Genomic DNA, 25,602 nt, shown 5'->3' on the forward strand with positions numbered 1-25,602 from the left:
ATTGTCAACATTTAAGTTACTTAGCCTCACGATACATTCATTCGCTTTGCGAGCGAGTAAATTTATTGTTCATCACCACGGCAAATGCACTTTGTGTGTGACAAGTTTCTGTCTGTTGTACACAGAGGCAGCAAGATCACAACAAAGCTTGATGCGTGCCGGAACTATGTTATTTAAGATACATTTCTATTTCTTGGGACAGGAGCTGTTGTAGCTGTCCTGCTGCAAGTCTGTGCAGTGTGCACTCTTTACAGTGTCTGAGCGCTGCTCAAACAATTGACTCCTCATTGATTGAATTGTGGCAAAGACCATATTACACTTTGGAAAAAACAGGAATTCTTTTACCGTGATGTTGAGGAGCCATTGGTTTGAAATAATTCTGATGAAAAGCAGCCAAAAGGGGCTTTAGGTAGCTTAGGAATTTGTAAGGAAAGTTTTGTAGCATTGTAGCATAGCTTCAAGCAGCGTGTGGAGCCATGTTGACAGCGTGGGTAGAAAAGTGACCTGCCAGAATGCTGCAAACTTTGTCAAGGAACGTTGGTGAGTTGACTGGATATTTATGTGATCCTCCACTTGAGCTGATTGGTAGACATGTTGATTACTGATTGTTGACAGCTGGTTGGAATGACATCATGATTAGGTAGATCATTTGAACGTGCTTCTCCCGAACTTAGTTTTTTAAGAAACATCATTTTGTGAACAATAGCCTTTAAATGACTTAAAATGCATATATAATAACAATGAGGCAATACTGATTGGTTCAAATACAGTTTTGAAAACAAGTAATCATTTGGTTTTATTTAACAACACTGTTAAAAATGCATTATGTAATACAGTGTTTCCCAAACGGGGTGCCATCTGACAAGAGCAGGGGGGCCGTGTAAAAGGTGCAGAGTGATCTCACATCGATGCACCTATAATATGGACTGTTACTTGAAAATAATGCTTTATGTATGTTTCTGTCAATGGATACACATGCTGGCTCCTCAGTGATACATTACATCAGTGATAATAAAAGAAAAACGTGGGCAAAATGGTCTCTCTTTGTAAACTTTGTTCAATGCATGCGAGTGCTGCCGTATGTTCGAATATGACCAGTCATTTCGCCGTCATCACCCGGATGTAGAGCCAGAAGACGTGAATGAGAAATTGTGCGCGCTGTGAGAAGATTTGTCTTATATATTGAGTTATCTTTCAAGTCTTGCGCTACAAGACCCCTGAACAAACTCACACAAAAAGTATGTCAACATGTCCATCTTGATGAGTATCCAAGCAGACATAGTCTGAATATGCCTTAAGTGAATTTTATACAGTCGAGAAAGTTGATGTATAGCCGTGCATTATGTCTTAAAGGGGCAGTAACCTTTACTCTGTTTAATGTCAAACAAAAGATCAGGACATCACTCAGTGCTCTTGATTGAATGGCTTTTGTAAGTTTAATAACAATTAATCTTTAATATAAACAGTTAAATATGCAATTATTTTACATTTGATTACTTTATTAAAGGTGCACTATGCAGCTTTTGTCCACTGGAGGACGCCTATTCAAAACAAATGCGTAGTTTGATGACGCAAAGTGTGAGCGCAGCATCTTGGGAGATGGGGTCTTCTCATCACAGCCGGTGGACAATAGGACTCGGGCAGAAATCACGTTCATGCATGCGGTTATTAACGTTACTGTAGTCTAAAGCAGAGCAGGACCGAGTGTTATGGACCTGAGCACAGCTGCTGGAGCGATTGTTAAACAAATACCCGCCTCGCGAATACCGGGACTTTTATTATGACGGGACGGGACACATTCGCCGGGCGCCTGCACAGATCCGCTCTTCCGGTTATGATTTTGAGGTAATGTAGCTCTGTTTATCATACTAGATACATTTAAGTGTGTTCAAAACGATGTTATGACTTTACTCTGTGCGTTCACTTGTTCACACTGCTAAGAGTAAAGCGCTCCTGCGAAATAAAAGCCGAAACCGAGGGTAACGCAGATATGACGCAAATGACAGGCGACTCCCTCAAATGCAATGCTGAAACGTCCCTGTCCTTAGTTAAAATAGCAATTTTCTCACAATTTACAAATAGTTGGAAACTTTTGAGATATTGTAGGTACTCAACTGAACAAAATATATAACACCGGCCTAGTGGTTTTTGGATATTTTACTGCAAAAATACTACATAGTTCACCTTTAAAATGTCTGTACCTAAAAATTAATGTTAGACCTGCCTAAAAAACCTGAAAAGCATTGTTTATAAGTATCTTTGCTTGACAGTATTTATTTGTGCTGCTGCTTGTATTTAAGTTATTTTTTCTTTATTTGTTATTTTCTTTATTTTTATTTGACAGTAGTCCTTTTTTCCCCTGAACATAGCAAATACCAAACTGTACCAAAACAGCGAACACAAAATTTAGAAAATCTTCTAAGGGTGCCATGACTGAAAAAAAATTGGGAAACACTGATGTAATATACCAGATATGTACATAATCAACACATAATCAGTATTACAACAAATGCAACGCAAGCACCATTATAATAACTATGAAATCGCTATGAAACACAAAGCTTGTCAGACTTAAAGGGTTACTTCAGCGATTAACATATGGCTTTGTATCAGTAAAAAACCTGGTGTATATTCAAATGATCGTGCTCCCCCCTCTTAAATCCCCCTGAGACTAGAGATTTATGCATTTTATTTCTGGAAAAATTCCTCTCGTGACGCAAATTGATGATATTTGCGTCACGAGAGAAATTGCCCAGAGGCTAAAGACTACAGCCAGCAGAGGGAGCCATTTCTGCATGTTTTCAACTCGTGCATGGGGAATGGAGATCACACTTACAGCACAGCTCAGCTACAGGCATTAATTTAAACGGATGCTAAGCAATGTAAGTGTTTTAACTTCTCAAATTAATTTCTATGAAAGTTAAGCTTCCAAAGGCATGAACTGAAAACGCGTTGTGAATATATGCAGCGAATGTGGTCGCGATTACCTCAGGTCTCATCACGAGAGCTCATCAACTCATTTATGACGTTAAATGTAATCTGAGTCTGCTGTGAAACTCACGCGGCAACTCGATCGTTATATTGAACTGACACGTTCAGTATTTAATTGTAGGAACTCAGTCTCTGTAATCCAGTAGCGGTGGCTTTGTGAATGGCCTCACAGGGCATCGAAGCATTCTGGGAATTGTAGTCTTTCATCCCCATGAGACAAAAATACATTTTCTGTCTTTTCTCAGTCTAGAAAGCACCAAATTAAAAAATAATTTCACTTTTCTATTACATTGATGACCCAGTTTAAATACAGATTCATCTTCCCAGCGCTGAAGTACCCCTTTAACATGCATTACTAAATGTACATTATTGAAAACCTAAACAAAAGTGTGAGTTTGTGTGGAGCAATATTTACTGTGAACGGTGGAACAAACACATAACCTGCGCGCATGCAAAATAGTTAAAGCGTTGCGATTCACTCGGAAACGCACATCACATCCATTTCGATAATAAACTATGGTTGTACTACAAATAAATCGTAATATTTTTTAGTTTTTTACAACAAGTTTTTAAAAATGCTCCCAGAACATGCATTTACAGATATGAGATAAAAATAGAGTAAAATCCTTGGGACATGTGACACTGAAGACTGGAGTAATGATGCTGAAAATTCAGCTTTGCACATAAATAAATTACATTTTAAAATATAATTACATAGAAAACTTTTTAATTTTTAGAAACTTATTAGAAAACAATTTTAAATTGTAATAGTATTTCAGAACATTGCTGTTTTTTTTATTTATTTAAATTTGCTAAATTTCTTCAAAACACACATACACACACACACAAAAACACTTTTCATGGGTTGTACAAACTCACCTAATTGTTGTTATGTATGGTTTGACTAAGTTATACAAATTAATATGCCTTAAACTATAATTAAGAATATAATACTGGACACCCCCATTTGGGAATTTGTGTTCGCCCTTGTGACCTCTAGTGGCATGCAGAGATGCCCAGCTATATGATTAGTTTGTTTCTGATCTATTACTCTCAGTATTTAAGCCCTAATTAGATATTGACCCATAAGACACACACACACACACACACACACACACACACACACACACACACACACACACACACACACACACACACACACACACACACACACACACAGAACTCACATTTAAAGAGTAAACTGTCCAGGGCACCCCTCTATCTAACCTCAGACCCTCATACAAAGATCCTATTATCTGATTTGACTCTCAAAGGACGAGCTGTGAAAGAAAGTCCACTGGGTTTGAGAGAAAGAGAGAGCAATAGAGAGATGGTGCAGATGGTGCTTGTGCTCAGGCTGTGTCCTCGTATTGTTAGACCTGTAGAGAGTGATGTGAGGACATCAGACTGCAGCACAGCGGACACAGCGTTTGACAGTGATTCTGTCTGGTCTGGATGCAGGGAGTCTTTTGGATAAACTTCCTGCTGAGCTGCACATGTGTGTACTGAATGGTCACAATGTAAGCCCCACAAACCTTGCACTCGCTGCAATTTAACATAAGATTTGCAAACTATGTGTACAGAATCATGTAATTATTTTGAGTGCAGGACATTAAATGCACATAAAGAGTCATGATGACCGCATCACGCAACTGCAAATGTATGTTGACAGAGTCACATTATAGCACACATATAATAAATAACACTGATAAATAAATAAATATGTATTGACCCTGGGACCACAAAACCAGTCATAAGGGTCTTTATATATATATATATAAAGAGGCTAAAGACTACAGCCAGCAGAGCTGTACAGAGCTGTCAGAACCGATAAAAGGTCTATTGTGGTGCAAGTCACACAACATTTTAATGATTATGGGAGGAATATCTCACGACAGTTCATCGCACTATAGGCATACTGTGCATTTGACACGTGCCACCTACCTAAACATTGTTGCAGACCAGGTTCACTCCAAAATGACAATAGTGTACCCTTAAGCCCAATTTAGACTTCTGCATCTAATGTACCGTAGCTACTTTGTAGACTCTGTGTTGCAGGTGTAGCCTACGATGTACTCTGACATGCACTTCTCCAAAAATGTAACAATATGTCAATTCTGTGGACCGCAAATGCTGTTATTGTTCTGCCAGAACCCCTCCCTCAGGGGTACACATGCCTCCTCTGCATGTGTAACTGCGTGTTACCGTGGATAACGACGCAGAAGTATAAATGAAAATCCACGTGTAGCCCACGGCGTAGAGGCTACAGCACAGGTCAGACACAGAAGTATAATTCTGCCTTTATGGAAGTAGCATTTTAGCAGTATAATGTACCCTATTCAGGAATGGATTGAGGAACATGATGAAGAGTTCAAGGTGTGGCCTCCATATTCCCCAGATCTCAATACAATTGAGAATCCTTGGGATGTGCTGGACCAGCAGGTCCACTTCACAACCCACAGGACTTAAAGGATATGTTATCCATTAACATCTTGATGCTAGATACCACACTCTCTCAAAAAAAGAAAAGAAAAAGAGTACAACATTTTACCTTTTCTGTGCATTACTTTTAACTTTATACTTTAAGTTTTGAAACCAGTACTTGTACACTTTTACTTGAGTATAATGATTGAGCTGATACTTCAGCTTCTACAGAAGTAAACCCTTTTTAAATCGTGGTATCTATACGTTTATCTGAGTAATAAATGTGAATACTTTTGACACCTCTGATGGAGACCAAACTTTTTTAATTAAACATCAACATCTAAACCTCTGTTAAATTTTAAAGAAGAGCTTCTATAGATGTCTTTCAGGGTTGAAGCCAATCTCCGCAGGACAGCGATTCACTAGGACCGAACTTGCCTACCCCTGCTTTTAAGTAGATGAAAACATTGGTATTATTGTACAAACCCAATTCCAAAAAAGTTAGGACACTGTACAAATTGTCATTAAAAAAGGAATGCAATAATGTATAAGACTCATAATCATATATTTTATTTAAAGAAGAATATAGATATAATATCAAATATTGAAAGTGAGATATTTTGAATTTCATGAGAGCTACACATTTCAAAAAAGTTGGCATAAGTAGCAATAAGAGGCTGGAAAAGTTAAATGCACATATAAGGAACAATTTACAACTTATTAGGTCAATTGGCAACATGATTGGATATAAAAGAGCCTCTCAGAGTGGCAATGTCTCTCAGAAGTCAAGATGGGCAGAGGATCACCAATTCCCCCAATGCTGTGTTGAAAAATAGTGGAGCAATACCAGAAAGGAATTTCTCAGAGATTTCAAAGAAAATTGCAGAGAGTTTGAAGTTACCATCTATACAGTCAGTTCATAATATCATCCAAAGATTCAGAAAATCTGGAACAATCTCTGTGCATAAGGGTCAAGGACGGAAAACCATACTGGATGCCTGTAATCTTCGGGCCCTTAGACGGCACTGCAATCACATACAGCAATGTTACTGTAATTGAAATCAAAACATGGGCTCAGGAATACTTACAAAAAACATTTTAGGTGAACATAATCCACCTTGACATTTGCCGTTGCCGACTAAAACTCTATAAGTCAAAAAATAAGCCATATCTAAACATGATTCAGAAGCACAGGCATTTTCTCTGGGCCAAGGCTCATTTAAAATGGACTGTGGCAAAGCAGAAAACTGTTCTGTGATCAGACTAATCAAAATTTGAAGTTATTTTTGGAAAACTGGGACGCCATGTCATCCAGACTATAAGTGGACCCAAGTTGTTATCGGCACTCCGTTCAAAAGCCTGCATCTCTGATGGTATGGGGTTGCATGAGTGCATGTGGCATGGGCAGTTTACCTTTATCTGGAGATAGTTTTTGGGAATCGGTTTGTACCCTAAGGACCAATTGTGTACCTTTTTTCCTGAGTGCACTGGACACTTTCAGAGGTCTTGTAGAGCCTATGCATTGATAGGTCAGTTTTGGCAGCACACAGAGGACCAACAGCATATTAGGCAAGCGGTCATAATCTGCTTTGCAATACTTCATTAACCCATATATTGTGTATTGAAATTTAAATGCATGTAGAAACTAAAAAAGACTGACACTGCATGTTAAACTGGTCATTTGTGTCTCACTTGTCTCTCTGTTTAGTTGATCTTTCATTTGTTTTATCCTGTCACATGTGTGTTGATCTTTCAGTTGTTTTCATCCTGTCACATTTTTGTTTGTCTTAGCTTCCTGCCACTTGTCTGTTTCCTAGGTTACCCTCATTAGTTAAGTTATTTTCAGCTGTGTCTAGTTAATTATCTCATTTCAGTTTGCTATTAAGGTAATCTTGTTCACTAACTCTTTGTGCGGCTGTCAGGTTAATTTGTGCTGTTACCTGTCTGCCTACCTTGAGTTAATTTACGATAAACTCCCTGAGCCGCCATGGCCACCTAAACTCCCTGAGCCACCATGGGCAACTGAACTGCCTGAGCCACTGTGGCCAACTGAACTCCCTGAGCCGCCGTGGCCAACTGAACTCCATGAGCCGCCGTGGCCAACTGAACTCCCTGAGCTCGCCGTGGCCAACTGAACTCCCTGAGCCTGAGCCGCTGTGGCCACCTGAACTCCCTGAGCCGTCGTGTCCATCTGAACTCCCTGAGCCTGAGCCGCCGTGGCCACCTAAACTCCCTGAGCCACCTTGGACAACTGAACTCCCTGAGCCGCCGTGGCCACCTGAACTCCCTGAGCCGCCGTGGCCAACTGAACTCCCTGAGCCGCCGTGGCCACTTGAACTCCCTGAGCCTGAGCCGCCGTGGCCAACTGAACTCCCTGAGCCTGAGCCGCCGTAGCCAACTGAACTCCCTGAGCCTGAGCCGCTGTGGCCACCTGAGCTCCCTGAGCCTGAGCCGCCGTGGCCAACTGAACTCTCTGAGCCGCCGTGGCCAACTGAACTCCCTGAGCCGCCATGGCCAACTGAACTCCCTGAGCCGTCGTGTCCATCTGAACTCCCTGAGCCTGAGCCGGCGTGGCCACCTGAGCTCCCTGAGCCTGAGCCGCCGTGGCCACCTGAACTCCCTGAGCTGCCGTGGCCAACTGAACTCCCTGAGCTGCCGTGGCCAACTGAACTCCCTGAGCCGCCATGGCCAACTGAACTCCCTGAGCCGTCGTGTCCATCTGAACTCCCTGAGCCTGAGCCGGCGTGGCCACCTGAGCTCCCTGAGCCTGAGCCGCCGTGGCCACCTGAACTCCCTGAGCTGCCGTGGCCAACTGAACTCCCTGAGCTGCCGTGGCCAACTGAACTCCCTGAGCCGCCATGGCCAACTGAACTCCCTGAGCCGTCGTGTCCATCTGAACTCCCTGAGCCTGAGCCGCCCTGGCCACCTGAATTTCCTGAGCCTGAGCCGCCGTGGTCAACTGAACTCCCTGAGCTGTCGTGCCCATCTGAACTCCCTGAGCCGCCGTGGCCACCTGAACTCCCTGAGCCGTCGTGTCCATCTGAACTCCCTGAAGGTTTCCCTCGTCAGTTAAAGGGAAATTTTAAGTTTATCTTGATCATTATATCTTTGTGAGTACAGTCTATAGAAAAAAAACTAACCAGATTGGTGCTTGCAACACGGAGTTATTACAGTTAATGCCCAGAGCTCCCACTCAGCTAAAATGGCAGTTATGGGGGCATAAACGTAAAGAGTGTCTTTGTGCCTCTTAACAGACACAAAATGCAATTAAAATGTCTGTCAAACATGAACAGGGCCCTTACATGACAAAGAGATGTGTTTAGCCACTTAGCCATTGTTTAAATTAATCTAAACATTGTGTTAGACAGCTGTATCTCGTCCTGAAGTCCCGTGGGAACTCAGTGGTAGCTGGAAAAAAAAGGCAGATCCAGTTGGGAGGAGTATCGTGTGTGTAAAACATGATTTTTTATTACTGCACATCTTTCCTCAAGCCATGTGTGCCCAAATGGAAGGATAAATAAAGTTTACATTACCTCCACAGTGGTTGCACCCGTCTTCGACCACAGAATGGCATTTTTCTTCAACCGGCCCCACTGTGTTGTGTCTGTGTAAGTTAGTCAAGTGTTCACTGCAAATTTTCACATTCTGTTGCCACAATTCGGAAAGGCACAAACGCGAACCATTTCTTCTTCACTTGTGAGCCCGATCGGATCATCACTCTAATGATGTCACGAACGAATCGTTCTTTTTAACCGGTTCTTTTTAGTGAACCGGGCGAACCAGTTCACCAAATCGGATTGAATCGTTCTAAACGGTTTGGGTCTCAAATCAGCGCTGATCCCACAGGTTACTTTAGTTACTCACTTTCTGATATGAGTGACAGTCCCTCCGAATAGAAATAAACTAATGTCTTGAATTATATGTTGTAACACCGTTCACTGAACTGAGTCATGTTTTGCTGAGAGAACCGATGAACTCACGAGCAGCTGATACTGAGCAAGCTGGTGTAACTGAACGGGCAGCGGCCCTCAGATCAGCAGGACAGAATCGGAAAAAACGTTTCTCTCGGACACGTTCAATACTGAGAACCGACGAACCGATGAGCAGAGCCTCTTCATACACACAACGCTCTCCCAACTGGACTATTTGCCTTTTGCCGGCTACAACAGAGTTCGAATGGGACTTCAGCGCAAGATACAGCTAGCCGTTTAAAACAGGTGAATTTAAACAATGGCTTAGTGGCTAAACGCATCTTGTTGTCATGTGAGGGACCTGTTCATGTTGGAGAGACATTTAATTGCATTTTGTGTCTGTTAAGAGGCACAAAGACACCCTTTACGTTTATGCCCCCAAAGCTGCCATTTTGGTTGGGGGGGGGGGGGGGGGGGGTTCTCTGGGCATTAACTGTAATAACTCCATGTTGCAAGCACCAATCCGGTTCGTTTTTTTATATAGACTGTGCTCACAAAGGTATAACAATCATGATAAAAGTAAAAATTTGCCGTAGTTGTCCTTTAAGTTCTGGTCAGCTGTGTCTAGTGGATTATCTCGTTTCAGTTTGCTTTTTAAGTTCCTCTTGTTCACTCACTCTTTGTCTGGTCACCGTTATGTTAAGTTGTGCTGCTGCCTGTCTACCTGCCTTGAGTTAATTTAAGATTAAACAACGTTGGGAACATAAATCATCTGTATTTGTCTTCCTACACATACCCGTGACAGTGTAATTCTTTTCCATATATTGTTCTTTCACTCATATTCATGAATCAATGGTCTCTGCTGCAGTCTTTTATTCGTTTTCATCCTCTTAAAGTTCTTCTGTATTTGACTCGCTGATATCAATTATATTCAAGAATTATATGAAAGTTTAATAACGCAATATAGATGGAAAGGGGTAAGTGCCTCCGGAATACAAATGCCTTCATGCTCAAGAAAAGCACAATGGTCATTTTGTTTTAGCAAATTGCCCTTTTACTGACAATCCAGATCCAAGCCCTTATTATGGGCCCTGACAGAGTATTTTCTTTCCGCTTGAAGCATTAATGTACATAATAAAATGATTAAACAGTCACCCATGTAGAGATCCAGAGTTACTGGCTTGAACATAAAGGCTATAGATCGAGGATAAATTCTGCTATTGTGAATGGTTTTTTTTGTTGTTGTTGTTTTTTCCTTAAGAGCTGCCTTGGAGGGTAACATCAAGTGTTTATATTATATATAAAATATATCTCATCCTTGTATGTCAAATACACAAATTCTTAATCTGAATAATTAGACTGGGAATTTATTACCTCTCAACCATAAAAATAAACTCATATGTTATGTGATAAATGTAATTATTCCTAATAGTGTATTATGAACCATACAAGCAAGAAGAAAGATGATTAAAAGGCAAAGAACAGACAAATTCATTACAGAGGCAATTTTGAACACACATTTTGCATTTTTGTGCTGAGATTTTCTTTATTTCTCAATGTAATAATAACTCTAGTATACAAACCTTATTTTCTTGACCCTTTCATCAGCAGTTGACCAGGGGTGGTATACTCAAAAGTTATACTCGAGTAAAAGTCGGCCTATATATAACTATATAAAAAATGACTCCAGTAAAAGTAGAAAGTCCTCCATTCAAACATCACTTGAGTTAAAGTACAAAAGTATCCGATTTAAACGTACTCAAGTACCAAAATTAAAAAGTAAATATTTAAATTAACTGTAGATAATAATTAACAATAATTAAGCAGATCAATTATTTTGGGAGTGATATGCAGTGCTTTAATTGAACAAATGATAAGATTAGATATTGTAAGAATGTGTTAATTTGCAATTCATAAAAGACAATTAAGAACCTTAAAGCAGTATAGGAGTTAAACATGAAATAGACATGTTCCATAACTTCCACAATTAGCTGCATCAAACAGATAATGAGCAGGATACTATTAACTAATTCAAAATGAATTCCAAAGCCATAACCACAATGACATATTACTTAAAAATGTGTCAATAGTAATTTGCCTTAACAAGTAAAGTCATGACATAATAATACCTTTGCAAATAGTAATATATGATTAATTGAAACAGACAACTGGGAGTCGGAATGCATGGCTTTAAATCCATTAATTTACATTATTAGTTAAGGTAATATGTTATTATGGAATTAATGATGTCATATTTAATTAATATCAATTCATATATTACTTAATGTATTAATCATATACAATGTTAATTAGCTGCTGATGCAGTAAATCATAAATAAATGGTTTAGTTCTTCATGAGTATTACATTAACTCATGATTATCTGTGCTTTAGTTAGGCATGAATTAATGCATATTAATGTACTTGTATTGTAAAGTGTTACCGATGTTTTCATACTAAACAGTGTGCCGCGAAATAAAAAAGTTTGGGAAACTGAGCTAACGTTACTGTGGCAAACCTGACTTGCCAGCTTTTCCCAGTGTATAGCCGACTGGATCATCCGACCTGACCGGTTTGGAAAGCAAGTGTAATAAATATTTGGAGCGGGCATGGGGAAATGTATTGGTGTAAAAAGTAAACTTTGCCTTTAATATTTTAGTGGAGTAAGAGTAAAAGTAGATGCAAATAAAATATACTCAAGTAAAATACAGATCCCTGAAAAAAATATTTAAGTAAACTATCAAAGTATTTTTCTTCATTACTTACCACATCTGCAGTTGACATACAGTATTCGTGTGAAAAGACACTTAATTGTATTGAATGTGCACTTGTTGTCAGGAGTTAGTGTGAAGTTGAATCCAAGAGAAAGATGCATAATGCAGAATGAACAATAGTTTTAACAGAAATTCAAGAATATAAACTACACATCTTGCAACTTAACTAAGTTAATTTTGAATTATTGTTTAAATAATAATTTGTCGTGCTATAAAGAAATACACTTATTTTGATGTGTTAACTAACATACTAACGATACTTTTACACAATAACAATGTACTAAAACGGTATACTAAAATACAGCGTAAAATGGTGTAGGCCTACTACATTTTTTTCTCTTAGATTTTTTTGCATATATACTTTGTCAAAATGATCCTCATTCTTATAGACTTTTACTAACGATTATTGCTTGTTATACTACCTATTATGAGGGACATAACGGTATGAAATTATCACACTTTAAATAAGGGATTCATTTTCACTAGAAAGCTGCAATGATAGGTGATGATTTTCTTCTGCAGAAGCCATCTTTCACCTATCTATAGGCACATTCCATAACGAGTCGTTATCTGGGCTTGTTTACAATAAAGGCTTTTTTTTTTTTTTTCACTAGCAAGGAGGTTTTTAGTTCTGAAACTTACAGGGTATTTTTATAGTATGATGACCTCTTACAGTTGAGGTCATAAGAATTAGCCACGTTGGTAAATATGATCAAAGATAGCGGTAAAAATACATTTGCTTTCATTAAAAAAAAAAAAAAATCTAAACTTTCATTGAAGTAAAATAGTTGAAAGTGGGGGAAATCACATTATGGAATGTTTTTTTTTTTGTTTTTTTTTAAAATCATGCTGGACATAATTATTAGCACCTTTTATTCAATACCTTTTCAACCTCCTTTTGCCAAGATAACCACTCTGAGTCTGATATCTGACAAGAGATCAGAGACCGTTCCTACATACAGAATCTCTCCAGATCCTTCAGATTCCCAGCTCAATGTTGGTGTGAATACATTTTTGAATGAAAGATCATAAGGATAAATATTGCGGATTTATTTTAACAGCCATCTTTGATCCTATTTACCAAGGAGGTTAATAATTCAGGGGCCATATTCACACACACACACAAAAAATGTTACCACTAAGAGTTCTCCTAAATAGCAGTAAAAGTTCTTAGTTATGAGTTTTTTTCTTAAAACCTATTGATCTCGTTGCTATGGATGATGTCCTCACTCTTACTAACAATTCCCACAGTGATTGGCTGATAGGGGAGGACTCCCTGTCCATGATTTAATTATATAAATATTTTGCTGAACGAGGTCTCATGTTGCAATATTCAAAGAAATGTTTTAATAAGTGTCACTAATTAAACTAGTATACGTTCAGCTAATTGTCAGACTCTAATGTCTGCATCTCGAGAGATTTTTTCGAAAAAGATTTATTATAAATAAAATTCATGAGGAGCATCTTCAAACTGTATTTAATCAGCGGGAGAAACGGTATATACACAGCAGAGAGCCGACTCACCAAACGTTAGTTACCTTTACTGTTTCCTGCATCCCTCCGCCACCCCGTTCCTCACTCTCGGTCTGTGATACGGGGCAGAACTCTGGGTTTGGGCTAAATTCAGAGCTCTGAGCCCTTGATCGCTTCGGACAGCACCTCAAATACACTTATATTGTTTTACTTTATTCAATCATTTGTAAGTGTGTACATGTAAAAACAACTGGCACAGGTAATCTGACATTTGTTTTATTAAAGATACATTAATTTAGCCTGGATGCCAGCTGAACTCAGCCCCGCCCACAACATTTGATCTCGAGCAGTTCGGTCTGGACTCATAGAGGAGTAATTATGCCCGAACTGAAACTGTTCGGAGCAATGAAATCATCAGGGCGGGCTTTAGACGATGACGGACAGATGATCAACATTATTGAATTTGTTCCTATCCTAAATGGAGGGATTTTTTGTATATGCATTCACCATCACTATTTCTCTCTGAAATGATGATCATGTTGTAAGTACTTTGTACATCCTTAAATTATTTTTTTTACAACACCGGCAAATACTTTTTGCCGTGTGTGCGTGCAGGCAGGTTTTTCCAAGTTTTTACAACAAAACTCGCCAAATGATAACCCAAAACAGTAGCTTCTCGAAAAAAAATGGCATTTGGGGGGTAAAATGTGTTATTTTGGCAAGGTTGCCTACTAAAATTTGCATTCCTGGTCCTATATATCACATGATTGAGGACACTTCAACCCATGGACAAAAAAAAAAAAAAAAAACACAGACTTGGCAATACAGTGCATTTCTGGTGATTTTTGGACAAGTAACATTATGCGTTGCTCCATTGCTCTGATTGGTTGTAGGTCTATCCAATGACCACAGGCTAACATTAATTATCACTATTGCCTCAATGTTGTATAGTGTCTTTGGCGGATTGCAGCAACGGCCATTAGGATTGTTTGTTATTTGGTCTTAGTGACTTAGGAGTCCTCTTGACTACTCCTAACATTTATTGGATTTAGGAGCTAGAGTTAGTGCTAAAATGCTTTGTGAAATACTCTTAGAGCAAACATTTAGGAGTCCTGAAATTAGGACTGAAACACCCATCATTTTTAAGAGTTTCTCCTAAATCGACAAGCTAGGAGCTACTTTAGCCTTAAGATGTTTTGTGAATAATGCCCCTGACCTCAACTCTATGTCAAAAGCTCAAGGAAAATGTTACCCCTATATATATTGGCTAAATACATACTTGTCAGTACATTCAAAAATGTTAACATGGTTTATTTTTTACAAACAAAGACAAAGCAAAGCAATATAATTATTATCTTATATTCCTTTAACAAACATATGTTAGATCAAATAACAGCAGAGTATTTTTGTATCTATACTGGAAATTGGTTTTGCACGACAAGAACAGAAATTAGAAGGAAGATTGCTGGAGGAGACCGAAAGACATCGCAGGAGATTCACTCTGCAGGGAGGAGACGGAGAAAATGAGAGTGACACTGTCGGCTTCAGAGACTCAACACTGTCGTCAAAAATTCATCAAACACACTTGGACTATAAGACACCTCCTGCATGAGGGCCAGTCCAAAGTCAAATCAATGTGTTATTTGCTTCTCATGGCAGCAGAAGCGAGACGGCAAGCGAATCATGTGTTTGTGTGCAAGTGTTTGGCAGAGGAAATGAGCTGTTTATAACACTTTTCATGCATGTGAAATTTATGATTGCTCTCTCCAGATACGAAACCAGGTCACGTTAAGCATTCATCATTTGCCTGAATGAGTCAAGCAACTCATTTCATCTTTCACAGGATCAAACTTATGTCAAAATGCCCTAAAATATCAAATTATTTATTTATTAATTATCAGATTCATATACATATATAGACATATATACAGTAGGTACAGAAAGAGATTATTCAGAGACCCTTTTTAACTCTTTTTTTATATTGCAGCCATTTGCTAAAATCATTTAAGTTCCTTTTTTCCACATTAATGTATACACATCATAACCCATCCCATATTGATATAAAAACTGATTTGTTGAATTTTTTTCAGATTTATGTAAAAAGATAAACTGAAATAACACATGGTCTTAAGTATTCATACCCTTTGCTCAGTATTTTTGGGGAAGATGCAACAAGTTTTTCACACCTGGATTTGGGGATCCTCTGCCATTCCTCCTTGCAGATCTTCTCCTGTTCTGTCAGGTCAGATGGTAAACGTTTCAGGTCTCTCCAGAGATGTTCAATTGGGTTTAAGTCAGGGCTCTGGCTGAGCCATTCAAGAACAGTCCCGGAGTTGTTGTGAAGCCAATCCTTTGTTATTTTAGCTGTGTGCTTAGGGTCATTGTCTTGTTGGAAGGTGAACCTTTTGGCCGAGTCTGAGGTCTTGAGCACTCTGGAGAAGGTTTTGGTCCAGGATATCGCTGTACTGTGTGTGACCGCATTCATCTTTCCTTCCATTCCAACCAGTCGTCCTGTCTATGCAGCTGCAAAACACCCCCACAGCATGATGCTGCCACTACCAGTCTTCACTGTTGGGACTGTTTTGGACAGGTGATGAGCAGTGCCTGGTTCTCTCTACACATACCGCTTAGAATTTAGGCCAACAATTTCAATGTTGGATTCATCAGACCAGAGAATCTTATTTCTCACCATCTTGGAGTCCTTCAGATGTTTTTTAGCAAAACTCCATATAGGCTTTCATGTGTCTTGCACTGAGGAGAGGCTTCCGTCGGACCACCATGCCATAAAGCCCCGCCTGGTGGAGGACTGGATTTATGGTTGACTTTAAACAACTTACTCCCATCTCCCGACTGCATCTCTGGAGCCACAGTGATCTTTGGGTTCTTCTTTACCTCTCTCACCAAGGCTCTTGTCCCCCGATAGCTCAGTTTGCCCAGACGGCCCATTCTAGGAAGGGTTATAGTCATCCCAAACGTCTTCATTTAAGGATTATGGAGGTCACTGTGCTTTTAGGAACCTTAAGTGCGGCAGAAGTTTTTTGTATAACCTTGGCCAGAGCTGTGCCTTGCCACAATTCTGTCTCTGAGCTCTTCAGGCAGTTCCTTTGACCTTGTGATTCTCATTTGCTCTGACATGCACTGTAAGCTGTAAGGTCTTATATAGACAGGTGTGTGGCTTTCCTAATCAAGTCCAATCAGTATAATCAAACACAGCTGGACTCAAAGGTGTAAAACCATCTCAAGGATGATCAGAAGAAATGGACAGCACCTGAATTAAATATATGGAAATATATTTGAGCAAATAGTCTGAATACTTAGGACAATGTGATATTTCAGTTTTTTTTTTCTTTGTACTTTTGTCAGTTAAATAAAGGTTAAAGAGAATTAACAAATCACAGATTCTTGATTTTATTAAATTTTCCAAATAAAGTCCCAACCTTTCTGGAATTGGGGTTTTAATAAACCATATGGAGAATTTGTGCAACATCACAATATAAATAATCTAGATCATGGTCATGTTAAGTGGGTACGGAAATTATTTAGACCACCTTAATTTTTTCACTCTGTTATATTACAGCCATTTGCTAAATCATTTAAGTTCTTTTTTCTCATTAATGTACACACAGCACCCCATATTCACAGAAATTGTTGATATTGTTGCAGATTTATTACAAAAGAAAATCTAATGTTTTCACTGGCCAAATTTATTATATTTTGTAAATATAAACAAATTTTAATTTTGATGGCTGCAACACACTCCAAAAAGTTGGGCAAAGTAAAACTGAAAAGGTTAAAGAATATCCAAGCTGTTTTGAAAAGGTCCACAATAAGCAGGTGAATTGGTAATAGCTAAGAGTATTGTGATTGGATATAAAAGGCGGTTCCACCAAAATGCTCTCTACTTTGTGTCAAATTTAATAAGAGAATTGTCAAACAATTAAAAAATACCTTTTCTCAATGCAAGATTGCAAATAATTTAGGTCTTTCACCAACTATGCTCCACACATCATACTGTGAAAAGATTCAGGGAATTCAGAGAAATCTCAGTCCATGGCAGGAGAACTGAATGTGCATGACCTTTGAGCCCTCAGATTGCACTGCCTGAGAAACGGTCATGCTACAGTGTTAAATATAGCCACATGGGCCCAGGAGCACTTTGGCAATCCCTTGTCACCTGACACAGCCTACTGCTGCATCAAGAAACGCAACTTAAATATCTATTATATAAGGAGAAAGCTATATCAATTCTATGCAGAGATGCCACTGAATTCTCTGAGCCCAAACTCATCTCAGATGCTCTAAAAGACAGTGGAAATGTATGCTGTGGTCAGATGAATCCGTGTTAAGCTTGTTTTGGGGAAAAACAGAATCAAGTTCTCAGTCCTAAAGATGAAAGTGACCCTCCAGACTTTCATCAGCGACCGGTACAAAAGCAAACACCGGTCATGTTATAGGGGTGCATCAGTGCAAACGCCATGGGTGACTTACATATGTGTCAAGGCACCATTGAAATGGAGATGTAGGGGAGAGCAGGGACCAACCTAACGAGTTGTGTACATCCACTTGGGGTTTATCCAAGACAAACTAACATATTTTGTCAATAAAATACAAATATTAACATTTTAAAATAATGCCATTTATTAATTAGTAAAAATACAGCTAAATAAAGCTAAACACAGCTATACAGGGGTGCATTTCCCAAAAGCATCGTTAGCCAACTATGGTCGCAAGTTCCGTCGTTATCAACAGTTCAGCGAGTCAGTGTTTCCCGAAACCATAGTTCCAATGAACATTCGCAAACAGCGTCGCACAGTTGTGTGGTTGCAACGACAGCTCTCGACCTGTGGTTAGAAGCAGAGTTTCTTGTTTGCATGAGTGCGGACTCAATAAATCCTTATCTTGAGCAAAATAAGCAAGCTGACATTCAGAACAACCTATATCTTTATTTTGAATACATGCAAATGCCATGTCTTTTAAAGCTACACTGTGTAACTTTTTTTTACTTATTCTTAGCTAAAAACACTTAGTTCTTTCAAAAATATATGTGCTCATTAATGTATAATTTACTTCTTTCATGTAATAAAGTATTATCGTAAGTTTATAATATGCCATCGAAAATACATACGGGTGAGGGGTTCGATTGCTGGTCGCCATGTTGCCCCTCCATCTTGAAAGTACATTAGCCAAAGAGGGACATACCCGTAAATTCAAACTTCGCCTTTTGCGTTTTAAGACTCGATGGCACCATGTCGAATGTGAGGAGGGGGACTGCCATGTTACTTGGACTAAATCAGCCACCGTAGGAGCCTTTTATTCCAAATAATACACTTAAGCACATTCGTTATGGCAAATTAATGGGACAGATCAAAATGATTCCGCTTGGTTTAAAAAAAAAAAAACGTCTCGGTTACGTATGTAACCCTCTGTAACCCTTGTTACGAGGTAGTAATAATGTACATGGTTTAATAGTCTAAAGTAGTCGTAGAATACTATTTGGACCAGAATCAGAAGATGCTAAATTGTTAAGAGCCTGAGAATTGAATATCAATAAAAAAAGAAATACCACACCAGAATGACAGTTTAGACAACCTGTATTAGATTCACAGGGTGGGACATACATACAAGAAGAAGAAAAAAACACATTTATGAAAAATAACAAACAAAAATAATAAAGTGTGCACGTAAACAAAACAAACCCTCTGTGGCAAGGGGGGCGTGGTTCAGCGAGGTCTGGAGTGGGAGAGAGAGCCGCGGGACAAGCGGTACGTGAGTGGGTTGGAAGCAGATTAATAACACCTGTCTCTTGTTCTAGTAATGAGCGCGGAGAGGGGATAAAACAGCAGTGGAACCGGAGATCGAGGAGAGAGAGAACCCGGACGGTTGATGCGAACCCCCATGTACAGAGACTGAGTACCGGAACCCGGAAGTGCCGACCCGGAAGTGATCGAGAGATCGTGTTATGAGATTCCACACTTGAATGTGTGTGTGCTGACAAGTTTATTGAGAAAATAAAGAGCAAGCATCAACCGTCCAGCCGACCCCTTGTCCTCTTCCTTCCTCCTTATATCGAACTTTGCTACAGTGGTGCCGAAAACCCGGGAAGGAAGTAGGACCGCGCCGCCGCCATGACTACTCCAACGCCCTCCGCCACGCCGTTTGCGGACATTATCACCTCTCTCGCGGCCCTCCACCAGGAACAACATCAGTCCATGCTGGAGCTGCGGGCGGACCAGGAGCGCCGATTCGAGGCCATCGTCCGCGGCCAGCAAGAGGACCGCGAGAGGTTCCGGAGCTGGATAGACCGGGAGGTTCGCACCGAAGCCGCCGGGCTCGCCAGCGCACCGGTCCACGTGCCCCTACACAAGATGGGGCCACAGGACGATCCCGAGGCCTTCATTGACCTGTTTCAAAAAGCGGCGGAGGCCTGCGGGTGGCCCCGGGCACAGTGGCCGGTGCGCCTTATTCCACTGCTCACCGGAGAAGCCCAGGCGGCCGCCCAACAACTGCCGGTGGCGAACCTCCTGGATTACGAAGATCTGAAGAGGGCCATCATCCAGCGGGTCGGTCGGACCCCCGAACAGCACCGTCAGCGTTTCCGCTCGCTGGAGTGGGGGGAGACCGGCCGGCCCTTCGCGATGGCCCACCAGCTCCGGGACGCCTGCCGCAAATGGCTATTGGCCGGTGGAAGCGACGTGGACCACATCGTCGATCTGGTGGTACTGGAGCAGTTCATCGCTCGGCTACCCAAGAAGACCGCCGAGTGGGTCCAGTGCCACCGGCCCACGTCGCTGACGACGGCCATCAACCTGGCGGAGGACCATCTGGTGGCGTGCCCAGGGGTCGGCGAACCCCGACTAACCTCTCCCTCTCTCTCTCCCCCCTCTGTCTCTCCTTCTCACCCTGTCCCTCTCCCTAGGTCCCGCCCTCCAGGGCCCCCTCGCATTCCCCCCAGAGGTCGGGGTGGAATGGGCCCAGGGCAGTACGGGAGTTCGAGGGCCCCGCCCAGGGGGGCGGGGCTGCTGGGGTCGGGCGGAGATAACGGTTCCGGTTCCACCCCCCCTCCGCGCTCATATTCCAACCCACTCCCCGCCGCAGGGGCGGCGGGCAGGCCTGGGCTGGCCTGCTGGCGGTGCGGCGACCCGGACCATTTTGTGGACCGATGTCCAATGATGGACATCGGGACAATGATCCGGGTCCCGGACGTTCAGCGGGCCACCCCTGATCAAGCAGGAGAGTACCAAGTTCCTGTGAGTATCAAGGGGGGTACATATCAGGCCTTGGTGGATTCAGGCTGTAACCAAACCTCGATCCATCAAAGCCTGATGCAGCCTGGGGCATTGGATACAAGCCGCATGGTTAGGGTGCGGTGTGTGCACGGGGATGTGGTGGAATATCCGGTTGTCCCAGTCACGATACAGTTTAGGGGAGAAAATCATAGTGTTGAGGTGGCGGTTAGTCCCCACCTCCGGCATCCGCTAATTCTGGGGACAAATTGGCCCGCCTTTCCGGCGTTATTGGGGTCGATATGCGCGGATGCCGCTTGGGGGAACAAGGCTAGGAACGGGGCGGTGCGAGTGCAGGTTGGTGAGACTGATACGGGACCCTCGGGAACTGCTTCAGAGGAACCGAGCGGGGTCGAGAGACTGATTCTCTCGGACCGCGATGACTTCCCTCTGGAGCAGTCTCAAGACGATACCCTCAAACATGCTTTCCACCAGGTCCGCACGATCGATGGTCAGTCCCTTCAACCCGCCTTGCCCGTCACGTATCCTTATTTTGCCATAATTAAGGATAGGTTGTATCGAGTGACCCAAGACGCTCAGACAAAAGTGGATACAACCCAGTTGTTAGTACCAAAGAGCCGCCGGGAAATGCTTTTCCAGGCGGCTCACTCTAACCCAATGGCGGGCCACCTGGGACAGGCGGCCACGCTGAATCGTTTAATGACCCGATTTTTTTGGCCAGGCATTCATGACAATGTGCGCAGGTGGTGCGCGTCTTGTCCTGAATGTCAGTTGGTGAATCCCCTGGCCTCCCCAAAAGCGCCATTGCGCCCCCTTCCATTAATGCAGGTCCCCTTCGAGAGAATTGCGATGGACCTCATCGGGCCATTAGAGCGATCCGCACGCGGACATCGTTTTGCGCTAGTTATCGTGGACTACGCAACACGATATCCGGAAGCAGTGGCTCTCCGCAACATCTCGGCGAAGAGTGTTGCGGACGCACTGTTTCGTTTAATCTCCCGAGTGGGGATTCCGAAGGAAATCCTCACTGATCAAGGCACGGCGTTTATGTCACGCACGTTAAGCGAATTATACGGGTTATTGGGCATCAAATCGATTCGGACAAGCGTCTATCACCCACAAACAGACGGCTTGGTCGAACGATTTAATCGCACTCTTAAATCCATGATCCGTAAATTCGTACAGGAAGACGCCAAAAATTGGGATCGGTGGTTAGAACCCCTCTTATTCGCTGTGCGAGAGGTCCCGCAAGCCTCCACGGGGTTTTCCCCCTTCGAGCTTCTCTACGGACGACAGCCCCGTGGGGTGCTGGACGTCCTACGAGAAACTTGGGAGGAGGGGCCTTCTTTGGCCAAAAACGAAATTCAATATGTGCTGGACTTGCGAACAAAACTCCACACCTTGGGGCGGCTATCTAGGGAGAATTTGTTGCAAGCCCAGGACCGCCAAAGCCGGTCGTATAACAGGGGTACGAGACTACGCAAATTCACACCGGGAGAGAAAGTGCTTGTATTACTCCCGACATCGAGCTCTAAATTAATGTCGAAATGGCAGGGGCCGTTTGAGGTCGCTCGACAGGTTGGAGACCTCGATTATGAAGTGATACGGTCCGATAGGAACGGAGCACGGCAAATATATCACCTCAATCTCCTGAAGAAATGGAATGAGGTCGAATCAGTGTTGTTGGCGACGGTGATCGGGGGAGAGGATGATCTCGGGCCAGAGGCGAGCATCAAAGCACAATCGGTCGCACTGGCCCCTGGGGGAGATCACCTCTCACCGTCCCAACTCACTGATCTCTCAAAACTACAGGCGGAATTCGCCGACGTGTTCTCGCCCCTACCGGGCCGTACCGACTTAATTCAGCACCATATCGAGACCGAGCCGGGCGTGGTAGTTCGCAGCCGGCCGTATCGTTTACCTGAACACAAAAAAAAAAGTAGTTCAGGAAGAATTAGGGGCAATGCTCGATATGGGAGTAATAGAGGAGTCCAACAGTGACTGGGCGAGCCCGATCGTTTTGGTCCCTAAAACCGACGGCTCGGTCAGGTTCTGTGTGGACTACCGCAAGGTGAACGCAGTGTCGAAATTCGACGCGTATCCAATGCCGCGGGTTGACGAGTTGCTTGATCGGCTGGGCACGGCTCGATTTTATTCGACATTGGACTTAACGAAGGGCTATTGGCAGATCCCCTTGTCTCCATTGTCCAAAGAAAAAACAGCCTTCACCACGCCGTTCGGATTGCACCAATTCGTCACGCTTCCCTTCGGTTTGTTCGGGGCACCCGCTACCTTTCAGCGCCTCATGGACAGGATTTTGCGTCCCCATGCCGCATATGCTGCTGCCTACCTGGACGACATCGTGATTTACAGTCACGATTGGCAGCGGCATATGCAGCATGTCCGGGCGGTCTTGAGGTCGTTGAGGGGAGCGGGGCTCACGGCCAACCCGAAGAAGTGTGCAATTGGGCGGGTGGAGGTAAGGTATCTGGGCTTCCACTTGGGTCATGGACAGGTGCGTCCCCAAATTGATAAGACCGCCGCAATTGCGACCTGCCCGAGGCCCAAGACCAAAAAGGAGGTAAGGCAGTTCTTGGGGCTGGCGGGATATTATAGACGGTTTATACCAAATTATTCGGACCTCACCAGCCCCCTGACTGACCTTACTAAAAAGGGGCTACCAGATACGGTCCAATGGACGGAGCCGTGCCAGCAGGCCTTCACCCGAGTTAAGGCTGCTCTATGTGGCGGGCCGCTTTTACACTCCCCTGACTTTTCTCTCCCTTTTCTGTTGCAGACTGACGCGTCGGACAGGGGGCTGGGCGCAGTCCTGGCCCAGGAGGTGGAGGGGGGAGAGCGGCCGGTGCTGTACATTAGCCGTAAGCTCTCGAAGAGAGAGGCTAAGTACAGCACCATCGAAAAAGAGTGCCTTGCCATCAGGTGGGCCGTTCTCACCCTCCGCTACTACCTTCTGGGGCGGGAGTTCACCCTCTGTTTGGACCACGCTCCTCTCCAGTGGCTCCACCGCATGAAGGATACCAACGCGCGGATCACCCGTTGGTATCTAGCTCTTCTGCCTTTTAAGTTCCAGGTGGTCCACAGGCCGGGTGCTCAGATGGCTGTGGCCGACTTCCTCTCCAGAAATGGGGGGGGGGGGGGGGGGGGCTGCAGGCCGGACGGCTCCCCGGCCTGAGTCGGGCGGTGGGGGTATGTGGCAAGGGGGGCGTGGTTCAGCGAGGTCTGCAGCGGGAGAGAGAGCCGCGGGACAAGCGGTACGTGAGTGGGTTGGAAGCAGATTAATAACACCTGTCTCTTGTTCTAGTAATGAGCGCGGAGAGGGGATAAAACAGCAGTGGAACCGGAGATCGAGGAGAGAGAGAACCCGGACGGTTGATGCGAACCCCCATGTACAGAGACTGAGTACCGGAACCCGGAAGTGCCGACCCGGAAGTGATCGAGAGATCGTGTTATGAGATTCCACACTTGAATGTGTGTGTGCTGACAAGTTTATTGAGAAAATAAAGAGCAAGCATCAACCGTCCAGCCGACCCCTTGTCCTCTTCCTTCCTCCTTATATCGAACTTTGCTACACCCTCATTTTGCAGTTGTCTTTGAGCTCAGTTCGTCCTCGTTTCAACTTGCCTTGGTTGACAAAAGTTCAGTTTCACCGTTGGGGCCCTTTTTTTCGGTGTGAGTTAGTGTTTGTGCTACCACAACGAAGATGAAGAGGATGATCCGGGCAATCCGTCAAAAGTCAGAGTCACCAAAACAGTTGGCTCGCCACCCAGCCACCCGAACTGGGAATCTATGAATCTCTGGGAGAACGTCTGGAACGCGTGGATCTGTATCACTCCGTGGAAAGGATTTCTGCACTATGTTTCCAACTCTTTACCAAAACCTGACCATTTGCCTTTAGCTCCGTGACAACAGTGGATTCAGGCACAGCTTTCGTTTACACTCAAGCAGATAACGCAGCCTCCTATGCTCAAGTGCAAGCGCTAAAAGAACGTGCAGTGACGCAAAGTTAGAGGTGTACCTGTAACGGAGCCTAGCTGGGAGCTAATTGGTCAGCTCAGTACCTCATAGGGTTCACCCATTGGCTCACTTTCAAGTTCATCAAAGATACAGAATTAAAGTTAACCCTTTCGTGACTGGGTTGGACCGATTAATAGTGTTTCTCATTATTAAACCTGGCTACACTTTCCCTGAAGGAGGTAACGGACACGTACATCGTACCGACGAATTGGGATCACTTCTGGGAGCCCCTATCAGCTTCGAGATACAGAAAATGGGCCAATGAACATTGGCGTGCGTGCTTTGTATATCGCACCCCACCCTATAAAGTGGAAGCAATCGCCACGCACTGTTGTTTTTCACTGAGGAGCCGAACCCATGGCTCGAACTGCAGTGATGGTACAGTAACTGTGGCGACGGGTCTTACGTCTCCGTTCCCTCCTTCAGGGAACGAGGGTTACATACGTAACCGGGATGTTCCCTTTCAGTTGGTCACTACGACGTACGTCGTACCGACGCCACAGTTACTACCACTTCTAGCGCCCTGTGGGAGTCCCTCAGACCCCACCTCAGCGGGCGGTGAATTTCCTGCAGGGACAGTCACACTGCCATCCTACAAGACCCAATCAGTGGACTATTGGATAACGCTGGGAAAGCGTGCCCCTGGAGGCCACTGCGGAAGCCACACTCCCCCAAAGGGGATACCATTTGGAATTACACGTATGGACTGGCCGTGGGCAGTACAACATCCGAGTGCAGAGTGCAGAGGGAAA

At 43.2% G+C, this 25,602-nt stretch overlaps 2 protein-coding genes across 2 annotated transcripts; one reads left to right on the top strand and one right to left on the bottom strand.

Annotated features, from left to right (window-relative positions):
• Positions 1-7,639: 7,639 nt before the first annotated feature.
• On the bottom strand, positions 7,640-8,455 carry LOC137070142 (antifreeze protein Maxi-like). The gene has a single exon (XM_067437723.1). The coding sequence runs from the start codon at positions 8,453-8,455 to the stop codon at positions 7,640-7,642; it is 816 nt and encodes a 271-aa protein (XP_067293824.1).
• A 10,871-nt stretch (positions 8,456-19,326) lies between these two features.
• On the top strand, positions 19,327-24,356 carry LOC137083228 (uncharacterized). Its single transcript, XM_067449027.1, has 2 exons — positions 19,327-20,818; positions 24,138-24,356. The coding sequence occupies exons 1-2, from the start codon at positions 19,697-19,699 to the stop codon at positions 24,138-24,140; spliced, it is 1,125 nt and encodes a 374-aa protein (XP_067305128.1). The 5' UTR covers positions 19,327-19,696; the 3' UTR covers positions 24,141-24,356.
• The last annotated feature ends 1,246 nt before the right edge of the window (positions 24,357-25,602 follow it).

Source organism: Pseudorasbora parva, chromosome 1 (genome assembly GCF_024679245.1).
Source record: "Pseudorasbora parva isolate DD20220531a chromosome 1, ASM2467924v1, whole genome shotgun sequence".
NCBI lineage: Eukaryota > Metazoa > Chordata > Actinopteri > Cypriniformes > Gobionidae > Pseudorasbora > Pseudorasbora parva.

Coding starts and splice junctions, on each gene's coding strand:
- LOC137070142 (XM_067437723.1), bottom strand. CDS start 8,455: ATGGACACGACGGCTCAGGGAGTTCAGGTGGCCACGGCGGCTCAGGGA.
- LOC137083228 (XM_067449027.1), top strand. CDS start 19,697: ATGACTACTCCAACGCCCTCCGCCACGCCGTTTGCGGACATTATCACC.